This window comes from Molossus molossus, unplaced genomic scaffold (assembly GCF_014108415.1).
Source record: "Molossus molossus isolate mMolMol1 unplaced genomic scaffold, mMolMol1.p scaffold_m16_p_8, whole genome shotgun sequence".
Lineage (NCBI taxonomy): Eukaryota > Metazoa > Chordata > Mammalia > Chiroptera > Molossidae > Molossus > Molossus molossus.
Genome location: NW_023425402.1, coordinates 17,050,154 through 17,074,523, shown reverse-complemented (window position 1 = coordinate 17,074,523; position 24,370 = coordinate 17,050,154). Strand labels below are relative to the sequence as shown.

The following is a 24,370-nucleotide window of genomic DNA, read 5'->3' as shown; positions in this document are numbered from 1 at the left end:
ACTTGGCCAGCAGCAGCTCCAAGCTTCTGACACCACAGGGACTGGCGCTCTTGACCCAGTTTTGGTTTGGAAAATTCTTACAAAAACTCTGGCTGGCTCGGCCTGGTCAGGGCTGGCCTCGGACGATCCAGGATGGGAGGAGGAGGAGCAGTTCCCCGAGAATTCAGTGCCCAGCAGACAGGAGAGCTAAGCTAGCACTCTGTTTATGTTCATTCCTGTAATTTTTCAAGTGTATCGGCTTCTTAGGCACAGCACTGCCCAGGGAAAAGTGTACCATCCAGTTCAGACATGGAGGGTGGGGAGGGAAATATGTCTTCCTAAAGGATGGATCAAGAAAGAGAGAAAACCCTAGACCAGGGGAGGAGGGCGAGGCAAAGAAGAAGTGACAATAGCTCCTTCAGTGTCACTCAGGGATTAGCCATGAGACACCTGTGGGGCCTCGGCAGGTGCCAACTGGGCATTGGTGGAATGAGGGCAGTCCTGAACCTGACCAAGGTCATTGCAGCTGCCCCTTAACATGCAACGTGTGCAGAAGGGGGATTTAGCATTGTGTCATGCTCCTTCCCTCCCAGTGTCCTTCTCACTTCTTACAGACCTTCCCTGCCTCCGCCTCCCTGGCCCCGTGGCCCAGGGACCTGAGGTGCCTTCATTGGCTCACCCTCCCTTCTCGGGTTCACCCTCCTTTACCCATTTGATAGACTTGCTTCTGGTCCATGTCCCCAGCAGCTGACTCTCAGAGCAAAAGGATCCCACTCATGCGATGACTCATTCCCCCAACCCACCTTCACTGAGCTCCCTCTGTGCAGGACACCACAGCGGACAAGGTAGGAGAGCCCCGCCCTCCTGGAGCGCGCATTCCACCGGGAGAGACGGAAACTACGCGAATACATATATAACATTGGTTAGTGATGAGTGCTTCGAAGAAAAATACACCAGGCAAGGAGATAGTGAGAAGAGCGCCACTTAGGTGGGCTGATCAGGGCAGGCTTCTCTGGAGCAGAGACCTGAGCACTGCGGGTAAGGGGACCCCGCCTAGATCAGGGGAAATGCGTTCCAGGCGAGGAGCTCCAAGCGCAAGAGCCCTACGGCGAGACTGTGTTTGGCATGTGATGACCAGACCTCGGCGAGGCATCATAGAGGAAAGGCAAGTGGCTCTTACCGAAGGAACTAAGGTTCCACCTTGCTCAGAAGGAGATGAACCCAAACTAAAACTCACTGAGGAATGTCAGTGGGTGTTTCAGACTTTTCTTGTTTATCCTCACCCAAGGATATGTTCTTAATGATTTTAGAGAGAGAGAGAAACATCAATGTGAGAGAAAAACATTGATTGGTTGCCTCCCAAATGCACCTCAACTGGGAATCAAACCCGAAACCTAAATATTTGCACTGATGGGAATCAAACCCACAACCTTTCAATGTATAGGATGACACACCAACGCACTGAGGCACCTGGCCCGGGCTGTTTAGAATCTTTTGCTTACCCGGTCAGACACAGAATCTGAACTAACTGGAGAAAAGATGGTTCACATGTATAGAGATGCTTAAATGTGCTATAATCAGAAAATTCAAATCAAAGGTCAGCTGAAATAACCACATCTTACCCACCAGCTGGGCACACGTCCAACACATTCTGCCATGCACGCTGTGGGGAACCAATCCTTCTCAGAAATTGCTGCTGGGGAAGCAAAATTGTACAACTCCTATGGAGGGACATTAGGCTGGATCTAACAAAATTACATAAACATTTGCCTTTTAACCCAGCAATACCACTTGTAGAATCCGTCTAAAAGATAAAATGGCAAATATAAAAAGGGATGAGCAAAGTATATCAATTGTTGCATTGTTTAATGGCTAAAGACTGGAAACAGCGCCTCACTGCACAAACTTAGTAAATCCACATAGTGGAATACTATACAGTTGGGAAAAGGAATCGGAATATTTCTACATATTACTATGGAATGCTCTCTAGGGTCATGTTTGTTTGTTTGTTTGTTTTTTAGCAATAAAAGCAAGACAAAAAAGTGTGCAAAGTATGCTATAATTTGTCTAAGAAAAGGAGGAAAAATAATATTCCTATATATTTGTTAGAATTTTTTAAATGAGAGAATTGATAAATAATAAAGTAACAGTCACTTGTATGGGAGGTAGGGAAGGAATGGAGTGTGGGAGACAAGACTAGAAGCTAGAATTCTTGTAGATTGGTTTTAATTTGTGAGCCAAGTAATATTTTTATAATTATAAAACAAAAATTAAATTTAATGGAAAAGGCAATCCTATGAATCAAAGGATTTTACTTTTGAAAAAAAGGAAGCAAATTTAGAAACATTTTAGAAACGAATGAACCTATAAAAGTAAGTGCTTCTACAAGTAAACATTTCAGAAACCAAGGAACTTAATTTGGCATCCAGTTGATGGAACAGAGAAACTATTCCAAATGACTGAAAGACACAAAAATGTGTACCCCCTTTATGAGCTTTACCCAAAGGACAAAAAAAAAACAACCACAGGAAAAACATCTTCAAGTGTCCCTGGCAGTATTAATACTGTGATTCTGAGTCTGCTATGCCTATAGTGTGGGATAGGGCAATGAGTAATCAGGCTGTTGGTAAAGGGTCAAGATACTTGACGTGGAAGAAAGAGGAAGCAGATATAAGACAGGTAAGTTTCAGCAAAAACTGCAGTAGTCCTGTATTTGAATTGAGATTATCAGTCTGAACTGATGATGTATGCTATCTTTACAATATATTTGCGTATTTCTAAGCTCTGTCCACTAAAAAGTTTACAAATAATAACCAGCTCAGTGCAAAAAGCACCTCTCTCTGTGTCTCAGTATGTAGATTAGGATATTAAAATATGTTGAAATACTTACTAAATGGACCTGGGGGTTCATTGGAGAAATGGCTGATTCCATATCTGGGGCTAGAAATGGATAGGAGCCAGGGACACCTTGTCATGCCAGAAGGAGGGGTAGTCCTCAGAGATGACTGGGATTGGGTCAAAAAGACACAGGAGCCAACCTATTTGACTCTCATCAGCCAAAGATGGACAATTTAAGCGTCAATGACAAACTTAAAATGGATTTAAACCCATTCAATATATGTGATGAATTCATAATGACACCTAAAAAGAAACAAACAAAAAACCCCTCAGTGATGTTCTTTGAAGGATAATAAGGGTACGAATCATTTTTTAACACAAAAACCAGTTAATAAAGGAAAAGAATCAAGTATGTTTTTTGCCTGTCGTATAAAAATGTAGCTCAGGGTAACTACACAGTAGAGACAAGCAGTTCCTTTTAGTGGGGGCGTTCCAGGAACACATGAAGAAGAATCACCATCGTTTTGAAAGAATGAATGCCTAATGAAAGAATGAATCCAGGCCTTGATCATGAAAGGCTGCTAATTCCTCGAAAGAGAGACCTCGGCATGCATAGCCCCCGGTGGAAGTACACAGCACCATCTAGGGAGGAGGCTTGTCACACCTGAATCTATCGGCCTCTGGGTCTGACTCACAGGACGCCCTGGCAACGCAGGAACTGGTGGAATGGGAACGGCACTGTGGGGGTCACCAAGCGAATCCAGACAAACAACATGGTTTCATCAGCAGCAACAAGAAACTGCAAGGAAGAAATAAAGAAGAGATGGAGGAGGACCCTGTAAATGGAGAGGCATGAGAGATACCACAGTTTGAATCCCAATGTAAACACACTGTTAAAGAAAGGAAAAGGAAGAACACAGAATGGGCCCAGGGAGGGGCAGGGAGTAAGGAGAACATTTGTACTATGGTGAGATAGGAACACTGGCAGGATACTGAAGAATTATTGCTTTGGGGGTTTTGTGATGATAGGTATTGTAATTTTTTTAAATTGTGACTTTTTTATTAATTTTTTTTTTTACATATGTCCTTCTTTTCCCCCAATGATACCCTCTGCCCACTCCCATCTCTCCCACCACACTCACTACACTGTTGTCTGTGTCCATGGGTTGTGCATATACGCATATAAGTTCTTTGGTTTATCTCTTCCCACTCTCCCACCCCCCTTCCCTTTGAGGTGGGTCAGTCTGTTCCCTACTTCCAGGTCTCTGGATCTATTTTGTTCATCAGCTTATTTTGTTCATTATATTCCACAGATAAGTGAGATCATGTGATATTTGTCATTTCGCTTAGTATAATACTCCCCAGGTCCCTCCGTGTCGTCTCAAAGGATAAGAGATCTTTCTTTCTCACAGCTGCATAGTACTCCATTGTGTATATGTACCACAGCTTTTTTATCTATTCCTCTACTGATGGACACTTGGGCTGTTTCCAGATCTCAGCTATTGTAAACAGTGCTGTTATGAACATAGGGGTACATATATTCTTTCTGATTGGTGTTTCAGGCTTCTTAGGATATAGTCCTAGAAGTGGAATCACTGGATCAAATGGAGGTTCAATTTTTAATTTTTTTGAGGGAACACCATACTGTTTACCATAGTGGCTGCACCAGTCTGCATTCCCACCAGCAGTGTACTAGAGTCCCAGTTTCTCCACATCCTTGCTAACAATTGTTGTTTGAGGATTTGTTGATGGCGGCCATTCTGGTGAGTGTGAGGTGATACCTCATAGTCATTTTAATTTGCATCTCTCAGATGATTAAAGATGTTGAGCATTTTTTCATATGTCTCTTGGCCATTTGTATGTCCTGTTTGGAGAAGTCTCTTCTTCAGGTCCTCTGCTCATTTTTCAATTGGATTGTCTGTCTTCCTAATATTGAGTTGTATGAGTACTCTATATATTTTTTAAATTAACCCCTTATCTGATGTATCATTGGCGAATATGTTCTCCTATACAGTGGAGATGCTGGTTTCTTTTGCTGTGCAAGACGCTTTTTAGTTTGATGTAGTCCCATTTATAATTATTTTCTTTGTTCCTCTGGTATTATGATTTTAAAAGAGGAGCTCTTGTCTTTTTGAGAGATTTGCTGATATATTTACAGACGAAGTTATGTGAGTCAGACATCTCCTTCAGAATAACATGGCATAGGTGGGAGAGTGGATACAGCCATGGAGCAGGGGTTCTCCTTCTTGAACTTGCGTCAGAGTAACTGGAGGGCTTGTTAAATTACAGATACCGATCCCACCTCCAGAGTTTTGGATTCAGTCTTGGGTATAACCCAAGAATTTGCCTTTCTACCAAGTTCCCAGGTGATATTGATGCTGTTGGCCTGGGGACCACATTCTGAGACTCAGTGACAGGAAACAAGAATAACCCCAAGTTATTCTTGCACCTGGGCAGTAGATACATGAAAACTCATTTTAGTATTCTCTCTACTTCTGAACACATCTGAAATTTTCTATAGCAGACATTAAAAACAGACGTAAGAGACCCGGAAGGACACATAGAAAGAGCAAAGACTTCCACAACCCATCGTTGTAAGGGGAACATATATGCTCATTAGTAAAACGACTTGGCTGCTGCCTGTGGGTTGAAAGGGCACATCTGCTCCTGCCTCCTTGGAGGTGAGTGCATCAGCCCAGCTGGGAGTCCTCTTAGAGAACTTCTGGGCCCAAGGGACAGGGATGTGGTCTGTCTAAGGGGTCTACGTCTTGTTACATCATTGCCTCTATGTCAGTAGTTCTCAACCTGTGGGTCGCGACCCCTTTGGGGGTCGAACGACCCTTTCACAAGGCTCATCTAAGACATAACAATAGTAGCAAAATTACAGTTAAGAAGTAGCAACAAAAATAATTTTATGGTTGGGAGTCACTACAACATGAGGAACTGTATTAAAGGGTCACGGCATTAGGAAGATTGAGAACCACTGTTCTATGTGGTCAGTCATAGGTAGAGCAGGGTTTGGATGCATCCTAAGATTTTCTGGCCACTTCAATTAGGAAGGGTGTTCTTGGACAGAGCTGTGCCAGTGGGTTCAGTGGTCAGAGATGGGGTGATCACTGAACTCAGACACCCATGTATCCTCCCACAGGCAACCTTCCTGAAATGCCTAGATCAGGAGGTATCTCTTTTGATTGAAGTCCTTCTACTTGCTTGTTAAGATTCATTTACTTATCCAGTCATACTTCAGATATTTATTAGTGTGCCTACTAAGTTTAAGTCACTTTCCAGTCCTTGAGAATATAGCAGGGAACAGAATAGGCAAAAATCTTTGCTTTTGTGGAGATTGAATTCTTATTGAGGAAACAAGCAATAAAGAAGTAAAGAACTATGTAAACAGAGGAATTTCAAATACAGTGATACCTCGGTTCTCGAACGCCTCGGTTTTCGACCAAATCGGTATTCGACCAGAGATTCGAGAAACTTTTGTCTCGGAATCCGAACAAATATTTGGAACTCGAACTTCCGAGATGAGCCGAGTTGAGCCGAATGGCGTTCATTCGGCCCAGCGCGCCTTGCTTGCGTCATCAGTGTGAGTGCAGAGAGAGAGTCACGCTTTGTGGAGTCACGCTTTGTGGAGAGAGTCACGCTTTCCTATTGGGTTTCATTGCTTCAGTTCTCGAACAATTCGGTTCTCGACCGTCCTCCTGGAACGAATTATGTTCGAGAACCGAGGTATCACTGTAGTGGAAAGTGCTATGAATAAACTTAAAGTGAAGATGCGTAGGTGGTGATTGATTTTGTATGTGTGCATGCACGTGTGCACATGCACATACATGCATGTGTACCCATATTTTATTGTAGGTGATCAGGGAAGTCCTCTCCAAGGAGATGATATCTGAGCTGAGAGCTATATAAGAAGAAGAAGCCAACCACCATGTGTAGATCTGGGTATTTTTAGATAAAGTCAATAGCAAGTGCAAAGGTTCTGAGATGAGCTTGGCAATCTTTTGGAATAGCAAGAAGACCAGTGGACAAGGAGAGCAACAGGGAACAGTGGTATGTGGCGAGATGCGAGAGTAGGCAGGAGCCAGGGTATGAAGGCCCTTGTAGCCATCAGCCAGGGTGCTTATATACACGCCCTGGACACCTCCTAGCCTGCCCGTTATCCCCCAGCTATAGGAAGTCCATTTTTCCTAGAGAAATTTCAAACAGAGGAGCCCCTAGAAAAATGAGTAATTTTGCATAGTCAATTAAATTGCATATCAAATTGGTTGAACCAACCAATTTAAAAGCTGAATAATTTTATTTCAGAAACTATATGCTCTCAATGCCTTATAATTCCTCCTTAAAAACACTATACACTCAATTTAAGATTTGGTCCCCTGTTAAAATACGGACTCCTCAGCAATGGGTATAACTAGGAGTTATCTGTCATTTCATGCTAATACAAATGAATGGAAAGCCGTGTCCTTGAAAAGATATTTTAAAAGAGAAACATGTAAAGTTGGTGGGTTCTCCAGGACAGGAAGGAGTCTTCAGGGCAGAAACAAATCAGAAAGGAGAAGCTGAGGCTGCATCAGAAAACTCCTTATTTTACAACTTTGAGCTGCGCGCTGCTTCCTGGATGGACTGATGTCCTCCTGCCAAGACTTACTATAGCAAGGCTCTTTTTCTTGAAATGACACATGTGTATCTTTTAATAGCTCTTTCCCCAACAGAAAGTGTGAAATAACTCCAGTGGTTGCAATGCACCGCTCCTGCTGCCCCGCTGCCCCTGGAGCAGCTCTGGACGTGCGCCCTGGACTTCACCTCTGCGGACAGATGTTTTCATGACAATGCAGCGCGGTGTGCTGCAGGCAGCGTGGACAGCCGGTGTGAATGGATCATTCGCATCGCTCTCCACGTGACTTCATATGGGTTGCTTGAAATCAGCCAAGATAAGATTACTGGCACCAGAAATCAGCAAATGCTACGCATTGGGCCTTTCTTTGCAGAGAGCTGGTTGTTCAACACCAGCGGACCGCCGACGTGAAACCTTAAAAAAGTGTACTTTAACATAGCCATGGCATGTGAAAAAATAGCCCTTTCTTTGTTTTGCCTCTTGAATAGTTGTTAATAGTAATCAAAATTGTATTCATCTTTACATGTCAGCTATATTTATGTATATATGGACCCCATGTACCTTCTCAAACACTTGGCAGGCATTCCAGATAGACACTCAGGGTCCCTCAAGGCTTTGAGTCATCTGGCTCTTGCTGCCTTGTCTACTCCTAGCTCCAATCCAATTTATTTTTAATTTTTTATTTTGTTCCAAAACATGCTTTTATTGATTTTCTAGAGAGAGGAAGGGAGAGAGAGACAGAAACATCCATGTGAAAGAGAAACACTGATTGGCTGCCTCCCGCATGCCCCACACTGGAGATAGAGCCCGCAACCAGGGCACGTGCCCCCACCAGAAATCACACTGGAACCTCCCCATCCATGGGACGGCACTCAATCCACTGAGCCACACTGGCCGGGCTCTCATCCAAGTTAACCTTCAATGTGCCCTGCCCTCCAAGTACCCTATTCTTCTTCTGGACATTTCTAGTCTGCTGCCCCTCCCTGGAGGGCTCTCCTCACCCCTTCTCTGTCTAACAGAGTCTTACCCATGTTTCAAGATCAGGGCAGAGGTCATGTTCTCCTTGACGCTGCTCCTCCAGAGCTCCCCTTGCTATCCATTGCTCTTTTCTAGTGCTCCCACCCAGTGCTCTCTACCGCTCATCCCCACCCCCTCCTTGCATATGTTGTGTGTATGTCTCATCTCCTCGCCTGGAATGTAAGCCCCTTGAGGATCATGACTTTGGATTATTCATCATTTTATCTTTTATAGCCTCTGGTGCAGAGCTTTGCACATACATAATCACTATTCTGTAAGGGCTAGTTGAATTATCTGCATATGTGACTTCATATGCCCCACAGAGCCCTGGACAACATGGTGAGTCACACACACACACACACACACACACACACACACACAATTTCATCAGATAAATATCTACTTGTGGACTGATTTCACTTAGCATGGGAGATACCTTATTGAGGGGAACACTAGGCTCAAATGTAGTCCAATGAGGACCAGCGACAAAACTTCTACCTTCCATGTGAAATGTCACCATTCTCATCTCCAAGCAAAGCTGGACCACTTTGTTCAATCATGTGTTAGAGAGGCACCAGTCTTACAAATCATGACACTCCGATGGCCACTGAGACGCAACTGGACTCCTGCTGGGGACGGATCCTGCTGGAATGTTAGTGAGTTCTGGTGCTGTCATAACTATGAGATAAAAACCCATCTGATATTTTTCCTTTGCTCACTCCTACTGTAAAGAAGGCTATTCCTGTCCTGTTGTTTCATTCATTAAGCTATTACTGCCTTCTCGTGCCAGGCGCTCTGCCCAAGGCTCAGAATAGAAAGGTGAATTCTCCACGGCCCTGCCCTTCTGGGATTCACAATCAGAAAAAGAGAAAAAGTCAGAGGACGTGTTCAAAGTCTCAGGCGAAATTGAGCCCCGAAGCTCCGACAATGATCCACATCAATGCCTTTGCCCATTAGCTTCTGCCATCTGTCCCCGCATGAGACGTTTGCTGTGACTCCTCCACGGGCCGCTTCTGGTTTGAATGACCTTGGAGACAGCCTGAGATCCCGAGCTTGGAGGGGTGCTTTTAGAGTTACTGGCCTGCACTTCTGTGCCTCAAATAGAATTTCACAAACCTCTCATTATCTCCTCTTACCAGGCTGCCTAAATGACTGACGACTAGTTCTTTAGTCGCTCCAAGAACGGATTTCTATTCAGCCGGTGCCCGGGATGCATTAGGATGCCCAGAACATGTGTGGCTGCTCCGAGCAGCACAGGGCAATTAACAGAAGGCAAGCAATTTGCAAAAAGCCTCAACTTCCTGCTCATCTCTGAGGCCGAAAATTGTCACACCTTAACCTCAGGAGCTCATCCACAGAATCCCCTCCCCTCCACGCCCCCTCCCCCAAACAGGGCCCCTGGTGTCAGCTTCTCCTCCCTGCTTTTTTGCAAACATAAGCACTCGGCTGAAACAACAGCTATGACTCAGTTCCTAGCTAGCGCTGCCTGAATTGATTTAGTCTGAGTTCAGATTTAGCACCTAATCATGTTCAATTTGCTCCACTGCACTGCCTAGAGATAAAAGGCATGGGGGAAAAAATAGCTTCAGCTTGTGTCAGTCTTTGCGGTGATGTCATTGCCATGAGAAAGCCGGCCCTTCCTTACTCTGCTGTGCTGCCTCATAGGCGGCGGGCTGTGTGCGTGCAGCCAGCGGGCTCCAGGTGCAGAGCTCGGCCGTGTCCAGGGCAAGGCAGCTCCGGGCCGCCAGGGCAACACCCGCCTGGAGGCTCTGCCCATCACCCCGTCACGTACGACTCGGAGGCTGCCTAAGTCTTTTGAAAATCAGGAGGGGGAATGCCAGCCCCTAGCATGGACTGTGATGTTTCCACTCTGGTCGCCTGTGTGGTGGATGTCGAGGTCTTTACCAACCAGGAGGTTAAGGTATGCACCTGCAATCTTATTTTGCATTACTGCTGTTCCCGAAGCTGCTGGGCAGAGCCTGTGTGGCTTAAGGAAACAGGACTTTGTTTAATAGTTTTCGGCTCACAGTGTCTGCGAGCAACGCATGCGGTGAGTGCATGGCTGGATTAATTAGAATAAGTTAGAAGGGGGACCAGCACATTGATTTTGACTGCGATAAGGTCTACCATTGTCTGTTTTTTTCTGGCCTTTTCTATTAGGTGATTTCACAGTAGATATGTTTCTGTAGTCTCATATCTGTGTCAATAAGGAGAGTTTGACAGTCCTTAATGTTGAGAGGGGTTATGTCTCAGTGATTAAAGGCAAAGAGCGCACATAATAAACCTGGCAGCCAGGACACCCTGCTAGTGGGACAATAACCCCTTCATGTCATGTCACTTAACGATACCATGGTATGGTTCTTTAAATTGACTAAAATCTGCCCTAAGGATGACAGTTTCCACCTCTAGCTCTCTGGAAATTGAAGTTGGAGAGCAGCTGCCTAATTTTTTTTTTTTTTTTTCTTGGTCAAGCCAAGGAAGTAAGTCATTTCTCTGAGCAGTTCTCCAAAAGAAAGTTCAGGCATAAATAAATTTTGCATATTAAGACTTAGTGTTTCATGGCACTGGTCCCCACTGACTGTCTGCAGGGCTTAGTTGTTGTGGGTAATTGTCCCCTGATGAGATTCATTCTCTTTTATTTTCCCAGTTGATTTTATTGTATGACAAAGATTCTATGCTTATAAAATGGGAATTTTGATTTCTTCTCTCATATTAAACGTAAGAGTGAGCAGAAGCTTCTTATTTACACGGTTTACACTCAGAGAGAGAAATCTGTTGCTCATTGTGTGATGGGAGGAAGAAAGGGGGAATTGCATTGCATAATCATTTTTCCCATCCTTGCCTTCGTCTTTACTGAAAGGGAGCCCTTGGATTCTTTATTGTTGAGTGTGCAGGTGACACCCTGGTACTTCCCAGGTGGGGATTTATATGTTCACTAGCATAATGCATGGCTCTGTCGTTCAAGACTGGGGTTTGGGACATGCTTTTGAAATGGATTCAAACGTCAAATTTGCTGTTTCTGCATATTTTAAATGGGTGGCCCTGTGTTTACCAACTGTCATGTCAGTGCAATGGAAGTGTCTACCACCTGTCATATTGAGGTCAGAAAATTAGAATAGAATGGTTTGGTGCTGCCTATGGTTGCATCTGGAATGGGAACACGCAGGCAGAGATGACAGCCCTTCCAGGTGTACCTTCCATGAGCACTCCAGAACCGAGCGCCGCCATCAGAACCCCTCTGGCTTAGAACCAACGTCATGCCTGGTAACTGGGCAGAGAGACATCTCCCACCAACTGCTGGAACGGAGCACAAACTTCATGGCTCTCTTCTGTCCTCAACGGTTCTCTGTTGTTAACGTGCTCGCCCTGCAAATGTTGTAAGAGAGCCAAAACTTTTTCGGTTCATGAAATGATCGTGAGAAAATATTTATTAGGCATATGCAATATGTCAGGCATTATGCTTCTACGGGAGGGAGTTCAAAATATGTTTCTATGACGTATGTATCTGTGAAGTAGGCATGAAAATAACCACTTTCCCAATGTTTCTTAAAGGCACAGAATGTCTTGCGGAATTAAAGGGACTCAAAATTCCTATAGCTGGTTGAGTGGTGGGGATGCTTCATGGGGAAAGTGGCATTTGAACCTGATGATGGTAGATTCTGATACAGAGAGGGGGAAGGCCTGGGGATGGGAGGCGTTGCATTTTGCAGTCGAGTGAGTCAATGGATTTGACTGCAGTAGGACCTGAGAGATGGGAGGGGGGGCAGGGGAGGGTGGTGAGTCAGGAGCAGATTATGGAGCAACTGATACTGTTCATCAGCAATTTATGGGGTTTTCTGGGAAGGTGTATTTGTGTCCTTACTACCAAATAGCCCTAAATCACAATGGATTTGTCTCTTTGGGATGAGTTATCTTAGTTTTCTCATCCATAATGTGGGGATAGTAGTAGTTCCTGCCTCTTTGGCTTGGTAGGAGGATTGAAGAAAATTATGCAAGTAAAATATGTAACATAATGCCTGACACACATTTAGTGTTTAATAAATGTTAGCTGTTGCCATGCTCATGGTCGTCATCATTTTAGACTCTCTCTGAAGGTGATAGATGGCTTTTGCTAGTTTATTGGAAAGACTTAATTCTGATTTTACAATGACAATCCAGGACACAGAAAGTGTGTTTCTTCCTGCTTCCCCAAACATGAACACACACACACACACACACACACACACACACCTTAGCAAGTTAGAAAACATGGCCCTTCCTATCAGACATCTAATCATTTAAGGTAAAACAGTGACATTATTATCAAGCTAAGATCCCCTCTGTGCTTATTAGAAAGGGAAAAAATGAACAAAGTGAGGTGGGCCAAGGAGGTTTGTGGAGAAAATCTAGACGCTCCTTGTTCAATGGACATTCATTGCTCATTGTCATGTTCAAATGTGGGATTCTGGCACCAAACAAAATTTCCCGCAAGGTAAACTTCATTCATTGCCAATAACAGACACATGGTGGAGCAGGAGTTCCTTTCAAAGTCTTTGCTATTTGCTGCCAGAGGAAAGAGAGGCCCCTCTGAGGGTTTCACTCACCTGCCTACGTCCAGCTGGCCTGATCCCACTCTTTGTACTGACCCTCCCTCTCTACATGTAGCCCCATGGAGAAGCAACCACCCCAGGGTTCGGCATCCTGCAGGCACCCTTGGCGAGTGCAGTGGTCTGTCTGAAGGGGGTGGAGCCCTGTGCAAATCCAGTGTCCCATCTTAGAAAGCCATATCCTCAGTGGTGGATCTCGGCTGGTTGCACTGACTCCAATTCCCTAAATGTTGCCCAAGCTGCTAGAGCAATAGTACTAAACAGAGGATGAAATCAGGCACATGGGGTTCTGCTATATTTGTTTCTCCAGAAACTCCATTAGTGGTGGCATGAACTCAGCTGTCTGTGTCGTGGCACAAGAGTACTCAGAGAGGTGAAGAAATACAAAGCCCTTTCATAGAAGAAAATGATGTGATGAACTGAAAAGTGTGTATGTGTATGTGTTTGCATGTGCATGTGTGCAGGGTTGATTTTTTTAGTATTCTGCTTATATTTTTTAAAACAGTCTTTCCCTTCCCCAAGGAGCCAAACCCTTGGGAAAATGAAAGGAATCCAAAGATGGCTAATGAAATTTATATTTCACTTTAGTCCAGTGGTTCTTAAACCTGATTTCACTTTGGTATCTCGTGGAGAGCTTTTAAAAATATTGGCAATGCCCAGGCCCCATGCTTATAACTTCTACCTTGGCTGATCTGAAGGGAGCCCAGACCTGGATTATATAAAGTCAGTGTCAGGTCCGGCTGGTGTGGCTCAGTGGTTGAGCATTGACCCATGTACCAAGAGGTCACTGGTTCAATTCCCAGTCAGGGCACATGCCCAGGTTGTGGGCCCAATCTCCAGTGGGGGGCATGCAGGAGGCGGCCAATCCATGTTCTCTGTCATCAGTGTTTATATCTCCCGCTCCTTCTTCTTTTGTCTGTCTCTAAAATGAATAAAGAAAAATAATAATAAAGTCAGTGTCAGGTGTCTTCTAGACACAGGTAGTTAATGGGTGATGTCAGTCAAGAATCACCTAGAGTAACCTTCGCTTAAACACTTTGATCCACATCCCCCAGATGAGGGCTTGACATGTGCAGTCTTTGAAGCTGAGTCTCTAAGCTGTCAGAAGTGTTGAGATTCACCTAACACTGCTGGACCATAGCACCAAACAGAAGAGGAAATCAGGCAAGTGAAGTCCTGCCCTATTTGATTTTTTTCTAGAGATTCCGTTGGTTACTTTTGAATGGATGGTCATGGAAGCATCTCAGGGAGGTGAAATCTTGTTAAATGTCATTGTTCCAATGCCATTGAGAAGTGAGACAGCATTTCAGTAGAAGGAACAGTAGTTGCAGAGAGAGACAATCCTATCTGATGTGTACTTACCCTTTTAACCTGTTTTGATCATTTATTCATTCGGGGACCTATTGAGGCTCTCACTATCTTATGACATATTTGATTTTTTTTTTATATTTTTAAGGATTCTTGCTCCCTTTTAGAAATTGTCCTTGACCTAATTCCCCCATGTATTTCAAGCCTGTTGGTTTCATAGGGGAGGGAGAAGTAGAAGCAGATGTTTGTTCTCAGCATGATAATTCTTCATATACTGAAATCTTAGGATTTCTCTTTCTCCCAAAAGGCCCAGGCTTTTTTAAGGTGATTCACAGCCCTACTTTCTCTCGCCTGCCTTTGAGACTTTCCCAGCATCCTCCAAGTTGATGTAACCTTGGGAAAGCCTCTTAACCTCTCTGGACACGTGATAATCATACTGAGAAAAATACTCGACTGCTTTGTATTTGTTTTCCTTTTCACACAATAGTATGATGTGACTGAGTCATCGTCTGTGTCATGCTGTTGTGTGAGTTATGAAAAAAAACCCAGCACATTGTGGTCCCTTAGTACAATGAAACCTCTTTGTCATTTGAATCACTGGAAAATTCAAATGACTTCCTTTGTTCGGGGGAGTCCTATGAGCAGAAGGATGGAGCAGAGTGGGTATCATACACTTTGCACTCTGCTTTGAGGAGAGACAAGTGACACACATGAGCATGTGGCCACTGGGAATTCATTTGGAAGAGGAGCTTGGGGAGGTGGGGGCGGTGTCTTTGCCAGGACAGCTGGTCGACCTTCATGCCTATTTCTCATGCTTACTGCAAAAGCCGTGCTGGGGAGAGGCTCTGGCCACAGCCACGCCCTCCTGACTCTGCCGAACTCTGAAGCTCTTTCAGCATCTCCAAATGCCACGTGTTCACTCAGAAACACAGAAGAGGCGGAGTTGCATATGATTCAGTTCTCAAAAATGGAAACCCTTTAGAGGGCTTCATGGTAACTTTTAGTAACCCCAACATTAATAAAACCCTCATTCTCTATTCAATGACCGTGATAGTAAATAATACTTGTTATATGTGTCCAGACCACATTTAGTTTCTGAAAACCAAAAGGGAGTGTGTGGGAGGATGGGGGGTGGAGTGGCACATTCATAACAGATACTAACACTCAAGCAAACAGTGAAACAGACTAGAATTGAGCCATTTTGAAAATAAGTGAATTAGACAAGAATGAAGAGCAAGAAAATCTTCAAGAATCTTAACATTCTTTTTATTTTTTTTAAATTTTTTTTCTTTAATTGATTTTAGAGTGAGAGGGAGAGATAAAAACATCGATGAGAGAGACTGTCCACTGGCCGCCTCCTGCATGCCCCCCACTGGGGATCAGGCCCACAACCTGGGCATGTGCCCTGACTGGGAATCGAACCGGCGACCTCTTGGTACATGGGTCGACCGCTGAGCCACACGGGCTGGACTCATACTGTTCTTAAATGTGCACCATGGAACACTTTCTGACCTCTGAAGAAAGTAGCAAACACCTTTCACGATGTGAAAAGTGATGTTATGCAAATGACAGATGTTCCCTGAGAAGGTTAATAGGCAGATTTCTCAGCCACCTGTCATGTTAGGGAAAGACAAGGTCAAGCATTCAACTAATGACATTGTTAAGCAGGAAGGTCAACTAAACACTTGCTTATGTGTTTAAAGAGTCTTTGAACTGCTGGAAAGAACCTGAGACCCAGACAGCTGGCACCTCTAACCTGAGTGTCAGATTTATTTAAAAATCACAACAACAAAACAGCATCTTCGTTCACATTGTTCTCCCAAAGAAACAGATTTTAATGTGAAACTCAAAGAGTTCTATTTCCATCCTTCATGATTCTGAGTACATCTATCAACGACTTATAATGGTTTTTTTACTACTTTTTAACAAAGCTTAGAATTAACAAATAGTAACGGATATGATAGCTTAAACATTTATTATCACTTGACGTGTTTAGGTTGTAAATTTAACAGGCATTGAAACTTTGTGGTGAATAGCCCAGGTTCTCCAAGGAGGTCTTAAGTTCTCCAACCCATGCCTGGCCCAGAATGCCTTTATGTAAAGAGCCAGTTTCTTTTTTTTTTTTTTTTCCTTTATCCTCACCCGAGGACATTTTTCCATTTTTTTTGTTGTTGTTGTTCAGGTAGAGTGGGAGGGAGAGAGAGGAAGAGAGAGAGAGAGAGAGAGAGAGAGAGAGAGAGAGAGAGACATCGATGTGAAAGGGACACATCGAGTGGCTGCCACCTGCACGACCAACCAGGGCTGGGGACAAACTGCAACCAAGGTATTAGCCCTTAGCGGAAACCGAACCCGATTCTCTCTGGACCGCAGACTGTCGCTCTAACCGCCGAGCCAAACCGGCCAGGGCAGGAGCCAGTTTCTTTATGTAAAGAGAATTAAGCCTTTCCCAGCTCTAGATCTAAGCTGACTCCAGAATACAATGTAAACATTGTTGAGATCATTTAATGAAAATTTCAAGCAGATGAAAAGTTACATGCTCTGCACTTCATCTAGAATGGAGAATTTATCTTAAAAGTATTTGAGAGTAAAATATCCACCAAGTCAGACCTTCCCTAGAAAATATTCACTCTCTGTGCTTTTTAAAAAAAATTTCTTTTCTTTTATTGAATTTAAAAAGAGAAGAAGGGGGAGGGAGAGAGAGATTGAAACATCGATGAGAGAGAACATCGATTGGCCGCCTTCTGCATGTCCTCCACCAGGGATTTGACCCACATCCTGGGCATGTGCCCTGACCGGGAATCGAGCCAGAGACCTCTTGATGCATGGGTCGACACTCAACCACTGAGCCACACTGGCAGGACAATATTCACTCTATGTGCTTTGATAGTCCTCTTTCAGGACAAATGTATCTAGAGGGAGAAATATATACATGAAAATGTATGCACCTATATGCTATATATTTCTTTGCCCCCCCCCCCCCCATGGTCATGGGAGGTTTTTTCTGTTCAGCTCTGGCCTATATAGCAAGCTATTAGAAACTGTGACTCTTAACCATCCAAGAGATTTAAGGCCTAGAGAAGTTTCCCGGCAAAATAATTGAACGGAAGCCTAAACAATTGCTACACAATTCCTTTAGGGGGGAAAAACACTAAGAAATTCATGGCCTTTTTTATTGTTGTAATACCAAAGGGGTGTTTACATCCTTACAGTCTAGTAGCATAAATCCTCTCTCCAGAATCTAGCATGCCGGCTCCCAACTGTGAAGATTTTCTCAAGGCTTTTGAAAAAAGCCTGACCTTTGAGCTTCCAGAAGGATGACGTCAGCAGAGCTGTCCTTCACCTGCCAGGCTGGACTGTGGACCAGCTCCGTCCCCCCCGAGAGCATCTTCCTTAATATTCTCCTTGTCCCAACAACAGGGCAGCTTTCTGCTTGGCTGTGAGGTCCCGCCCCCAATCTCTGGCAGTTCTAAAAGAATGTCTGAGCACTGTCCATGTTGTGCCCCAAAGATCTGACTAAAGTAAACACCAAACCATGCCCATTATGACAAATATAAACTCCAGAGATGTTCATCTCTATGGATCCATAGTATTTATTCTCATGGAGGTGGTGGGGGCGGGGCGGGAGGAGAATGTCAAGAGGGGACGAAAAGGAGGGACATCTGTAATACTTGCAACAGTAAAGATAAATAAAAAGCATAGACTCTTCCCATTTACTAAATATCTCTAAGTGCCTGGCACATGGCACACACCGTGTACGCCTTGCCATCCCATAATAGCCCAAGGCATCTATTTATTGGCCCCATTCTAAACAGTCTCCTGATCAGAGAAGTTAAACTTCTGTGGAGGATCACACAGTTACTAATTAATTGACAGAAGCCAGACTGAAACTGAGGTCTGCTTCACTCTGTGAACTACCAACATACCCCTCAGGGTTCATTAACAAGCTGTTAATCAATTCTCGGGGGCTGGGTGTAAATCCTAGAAGCTAAGACAATGAGCTCGTATAGAATCTGTACTCTGGTGATCAAAACTCCGCTCTTGTCCTGTGTTTCTGTTCAGAGGTGGGAACACTGCTTTTACATAAATCAATATTTGAGATCATTTTATTTTCCTCGATAAATCTAACGTTGTGGCCACTCTAGGCATAGCATGTTTTGGATTTTGTTTGAAAATGTGTTTCAGATTTTAATTATACCATCTAGTTAAAACAGTGTGCTGAAAACCCGGGGCTCCCAGCAGACAGAACCCCCGCTGTGGGAGCCCCTCCGCCCGCTCCCCGATGTCACCCAACTTCTGCCGTCGACTTGGTGAGCGGTGGCCGAGGAAGAACTGTAGAGCAGTGGCAGTCAAACTGTTCGTTATTATAATAATGGCATTTCACTTTGGACAGTGCTTTCTAAATGATGCAAAACTCAGCTTTCTCCCGGGAGATCCCCACGGCGGGCTAGATCACAGTTCAGAAGGGGAACCTGGGTCTGGGGTCTCATGCACGACACAGCACGGATCTCCTGGTGTATTACTACTCTAGCCTGCATCGGCAGTTCGTCTGCTAGGACTGCGTTCATCCTCTGTGACTTCACTGTGCCTTTAGGTAGTGACTAAGATGGTCACCTCAGGCCACCTCTCCTGGAACAGGACAGGCAAGCGACGAGCAAACTTAATAATAGCAAGAACGTATCGAGCGCTTCCTATTTGTCAGGCGCTATGCAAAGTGCTTTTATTCATTCGTTTGGACATCAGATGTGTATTGAAGGCCTGCCGTGTTCAAGGCCTCTCGTGGACGAGGCTCCGGAGATACAGAGGGGAAGGCCACTGAAGGCCCCGGCCGGTGCGCTGTCGTTATGCGATCCTGCTCTCTATTTACTCGGCCCCGCTTTTCCCAGAAAGGACGACGCTGTTTTGACCTCTAAAGAGGCCTCCTTTGCTGACACAGGGCATTTGAGAAGGAAGCAAACCCAGCCTCCACGTCCGACATCCTGGTTAGAGTTCTCTATTTGTCCACTTGGCTTTACCGTGTGACCCCGAGCAAGAAGCCTCACCTCTCTGCCTGGGTCTCCTCAACCACACAACAGTGCCCACCTTGCAGGCTGGCAGTGAGGGTTAAATGCACTTGAGTCTGTAAAAAACCTCACAGTGACTGGCAGACAGAACGCGCACAAGTCATGTTGTTATTGTCGTCATCGCCGTCATCGTTATTGTTCGCAGACTTCTTTTATAGAGTTTTGAGTTTTGTTGCCAGGGCACTTTACCCGCCCCTAATTATGTTAGACTCTTCCCAGCGGTTTCCAACTCATGTTCGCACAGGGCAGCGGTGACCTACCTCAGCGACAGTCTGAGGTCACCGAATCAGAGTGCAAAGCAACTGGCTAAGCAAGGGTGAGACCTCAGGCTATGTCTCTTCCCTTGTCTGTGACTTTTCTTGTCTCTCCCAAGTGTCCCTGGGTAAAGGGTCCCTTCAAAGCAGGTGGCACCAGGAAATGAGGGGTCTGGATGAACAAGAAGTGTCCTTACTCTGCAGCCACTTGGGGGGAGGGGTAGAGATGAAGCCCCAAGGAAGTAGTTGATGTTGGCTGAGTTAATGGAAAGGGAAGCAGCCTGAGTAAAGCCCCACCCCCACCTGGCCCAAACTCAGAGGCTCAGTGGCTCTCGTCTCACTCAGAGTAACACCCACGTCCTTGCTATGGTCCTTGAGGCCCATCAGACTTGCCCCAGCTGCCTTGCTGGCCTCATCGCCTCTGTGTATCTCTTCCTCCCACTCGGCTCTAACCACCCTGCTCCCTGCACGTGCCAGCCACCCCCTTGAACTTGTGTTGCTGTACCCTCTGCCCAGAATGCTCCTCCTCCTGGGACCCACCTGGCTTGCTCCTCATTCATCATCCAGCTGTTCCTTGACCCCTGGATCTAAAGCAGCACAGCCTGCTGCTCACTCTCCACCCCGTGCCCCGCCTTGATTTTCATCACAGCACCATTGCAGCGTGATATAATCTGGTTGTGTGTTGGTCCATTGTCTATTCCCCTCCCCTCAGCCTCGAACGCAAGCTTCTGGAGGTCAGGGGCTTTCCCCCGGGTCCGCGTCCCGGTTCCTAAAGACTCCCTGCAGTAACATCAAGAAAAGGTGTGTTAACAACAAACTGATAGATTCAAATTCTCAGTAACCTTGAACATGCTGTTAACCTTGAACACCTTCTTTGAAAGGGCTGGTCCAGATGTCCAGACCTGAAGCCAGGTTTGTAGGGCAGGATACATACAGACGTTTGAAGGCAAGATGCCCACTAAAGAAGACAGAGATCAAGCTCAGAACCGGTTTCTTCAAAACATATTTACATCTGTCTCTGAGCACAAATTTTAAATAGAGTTATAGACTGGTATCTCACAGTAATGCTAAACAATAATTGCAGTACTTTTAATATTGACCTCCACTTCCCATTTCTACTTTAAAACTGCGGAGATAGGTAGAAATTAGATTAGTTACCCAAGCTGAGCACAATTTCTCTTTTGCTTAATAGGTGTTTTGCCCTAGAAACTCAGTGTTCTGCCATGAACACTTACCTCTGACTGTTTATTAGCTTGCATCATAAAACTAGCAAACAATTCTATGATACTTAAAAAAATAAAAACTGAACTAAAAGTCCTACTATTACATTGCTTGATGAGTCAGCAGCAGGTATGAATCATTAACGAGAGGGATAGTGGAGGGTCTATTTTATATTCTCACCCTGTAAGAAAAAGTGCTCAGCAGATAATATTCTATATTTAAATAATACTTAGCATCAACAACACTAGACATTTATGTTGGCCTCAGAACACTTGAACCCTCTTTCAGTGAATGCTGCCCTTCTGATGTAGGCGGGAAGTATTATTCCTCAATAAGAAATTCAGGTTCGAAGTAGCCCCCAAACTCTGTACCTGATCAATCAAGAGATGAAAGTTGGCTTCTTCTGAGTTCACACGTTTATTGCAGAGTTCTTGGAGGTGGACGCAAGGAGCAACTTGAATTCATGGTTTCGTGGAAAACAACTTGGTCTCTGGAAGCAAACAGTCCTGAATTCACACTACTTCTTCTTCATGGCTTTCTTTGTATGTTTAAAATAGATTCAGATTTAGGTTAAGGGCTGTTAGAATGCAGGTGATCAATGTATTATCACTGATGACTGTGGGTAGCATTCGTGAGGCATCTCATCCACCCGTTCCACATTTAACAAACATGGCAGCGCTTGTTAGGTAGTAAGTACCGTTTCCACCCTTGGGAATTCAGGAACGGAGGCGTGCCTCCTCCCTCAAGAGTTCCAGAGCCTGATGGTTGAGTGACGGCAGTGAATAGATACAGAGAGTTCCGAAAATGCCCTGGCCGGTTTGGCTCAGCGGTTAGAGCGTCGGCCTGCGGTCCTGAGAGACCCGGGTTCGGTTCCCGCTAAGGGCATGTACCTCGGTTGCAGTTTGTCCCCGGCCCTGGTTGGTTGTGCGGGTGGCAGCCACTCGATGTGTCCCTTTCACATCGATGTTTCTCTCTCTCTCTCTCTGTTCCTCTCTCTCCCTCCCACTCTACCTGAACAAAAAATGGAAAAATGTCCTCCGGTGAGGATAAGAAAAAAAATGAGAGAGTTCCGAAAATGCCACAGTATTCCGTGGACAGCTATAGGAGGGTGGTCTGGGATGATGAGGAAATATCCACAGAGGTATAGCTTGAGTTAAGCTTTACAGGTTAAGTAGGTGTTGGGCAGGGGAAGGAAATATGGAAATAAGAAAAGGTAACCCTGAAAGAGGGGGTGAGTTTTAGGAAGTAGAGCCCTGGATGGATGCGAGCTGCAGAGCCCGGGCCCACATTATGGAGGAGCTTGGACATTATGCATTGCACCGTGGGAAGTGTCTTAAGCAGGGCAGTGCCCGTCCATCTGGTCTGATGGAAGGTCTTCTCTGGTTGTAGTGTGACTGGCTACACCGAGGCTGATGCTACAAAGAGGCCAATAGAGGGGAGGGGCTGCCTCAGCCCAGCCAGACAGGATGAGGGCCTGCAGGACTCAGCTGCTGAGTCCCAGCATCTTTGAATCACATTGATTGTCTTTTGTTATTCCTCTTGTTTTTTAAAGAGGAAAGAACTCAAAACAGAAAAGCAGCCCTCCTGCGAATGTCATTAAGTTGCTCTTCAACACAGTTCACGTAGGTTATTGCTACACCTAAGGTGTGCAGCCGTGCATTCAGAAGGATGGTTCAATTGTCTCCTAGGGCCAGGAGTCTAAAAGCAAGGCTCCAAACCCTAGTCCCTGCCCTGGGGAACCACTTAGTCTGTGGGTGAGGGAGGCAGACTTACAATCACAGTCGGATGTCCTTTATCTAAAAAGTCTGCCCTGATGCCTCTTCAGACTCCTAACAGCTGGGAAGCAGAAATTCAGTGACGTTAAATGCCGGACCTAGAATGTTTTGAGCCCCTCGTGAGAACAAATACACATGCAAATATCACCCCAAACCCTCAGCGTTATTGCTAAAATATGTTTATAGAGGCTCATCTTTCCTGAGCTGAGCGTACACAAAGCAAAGAGAAAGAGAAGTTTGCTTCCGTGTCCTTGTACTTACCTGTTGCCATCATGCCAGCAGTGTCACCTCAGAGCAATAGTCTGCATTTAGTAGCTGCTCAATAAAAATTGGATGAGGGGATGAATGAATGGTGCTTGGGTCTGTTGCAGGCCTGTTTGAGGCAGCGGATGGAGGAAGGAGGCGGGTTGAGGCTGCCTGTCTGTCAAGGCAGCTCCGAACGTGGCGTGCGTCCCTTCCTCTCAGATTCACCTGGACAGAACGTGGGCAGAACACTGGGGTGAAAGAGAGGCTGAGAATGCATCGTGTTCCTGGTGGCCCTGTGCCTGGCTAAAACTCAGGATTCTATGTTAAATAAGAAGAAGAGGAAGGTGGATTTGGAGGGAAAAGTAGCAATTTCTAGTGCAGGTGACATATGTACCCTTTACATAAATGACTTGAGAAGTCAAGTCTCAGAATTCATATACGTTAAATGACAGCCCAGAAGGAGCTGATGGAGTTTCAAAACGCACATTCTTAGGAGTTCGTCAAGTTTCCTGAAATAGGTAAGCGTAGACCTGGGGTTTGAAAGGCACGGCAGGCAGTAGGCACTCCCCAATGTGGCTGCTCCCTTCTAGGCCAGCTGGTGAGATCAGGGCCCCGCAGGCGCCTCTCCAGCCCCGCCCCTGTGCGTTGGCATTGGCTCCTCTTCCGTGCTGGTGGGGTATTCCACACACCCTGGTTTACATACCACCACTACCCAGTGGGTAGTTTTGTCTGTTTGCAGAAAGATTTTTATTAACACATGGCAAGACCGTCTCTAATCAGATCTAGAGTATCATCCAGATCCTTTGCAGTCATTGGACAGGGCTAGGGTTCTGTTAAATGAACCAGCAAGCCTCCAGCCTTCCTGCATCCTTTATAGATGCAATGGAACCATGGTGTGGCCATTGGCTGTGTGAAGACCCAAGGAGGACTGCATAAGTAGGCAGAAGCTCTAGGTGCAGGTTTTCAGGCCAGTCACTTTGGGCAAAGAGTGTGATCTCTCTGGAAGTCCATTGGATACAAGATCCCTAGAAGAGCAGTGGGCAGTATGTAGAGGGAATGGGTTTTGACCAGTCCTGGCAGATCCTAACAGTTACTAGTTCTGCAGCCTTGGGAAGTTTTCTTTATCTCTGAGTTACATTTTCTCATCTGTAAAGTGGGTATAATAATGTTGCCCTTTAGGGTGTGGTAGATGGAATAAGAATGTAGTTGAAGTGTGAAGGCATTCAATAGATGGCTATGCCCAGCCGGTGTGGCTCAGTGGTTGAGCATCGACCCATGCACCAGGAGGTCACTGGTTTGATTCCTGGTCAGGGCACATGCCCAGGTTGTGGGCCCAGTCCCCAGTGGGGGGCATGCAGGAGGCGGCCAATCAATGTTCTCTCTCATCGATGCTTCTATCTTTCTCTCTCCCACTCCTTCCTCTCTCTAAAATCAATAAAGAAAAAATAATTTATTTATTTATTTA

The 24,370-nt window shown here is 45.2% G+C and overlaps 1 protein-coding gene across 9 annotated transcripts in view; it reads left to right on the top strand.

Annotated features, from left to right (window-relative positions):
• Nucleotides 1-24,370, top strand: part of RCAN2 (regulator of calcineurin 2) — a 254,821-nt gene that overhangs the window by 146,859 nt on the left and 83,592 nt on the right. Inside the window, exon 1 of one of the 9 annotated variants that reach the window (XM_036248989.1) lies at nucleotides 10,084-10,376. The exons of the other annotated variants lie outside the window; for them this stretch is intronic. Within the exon in view, the coding sequence (XP_036104882.1) occupies nucleotides 10,290-10,376 (87 nt within the window). The 5' untranslated portion in view covers nucleotides 10,084-10,289. Of the gene's footprint in view, nucleotides 1-10,083; nucleotides 10,377-24,370 lie in introns of those variants that run through there. 9 annotated transcript variants of the gene reach the window in all.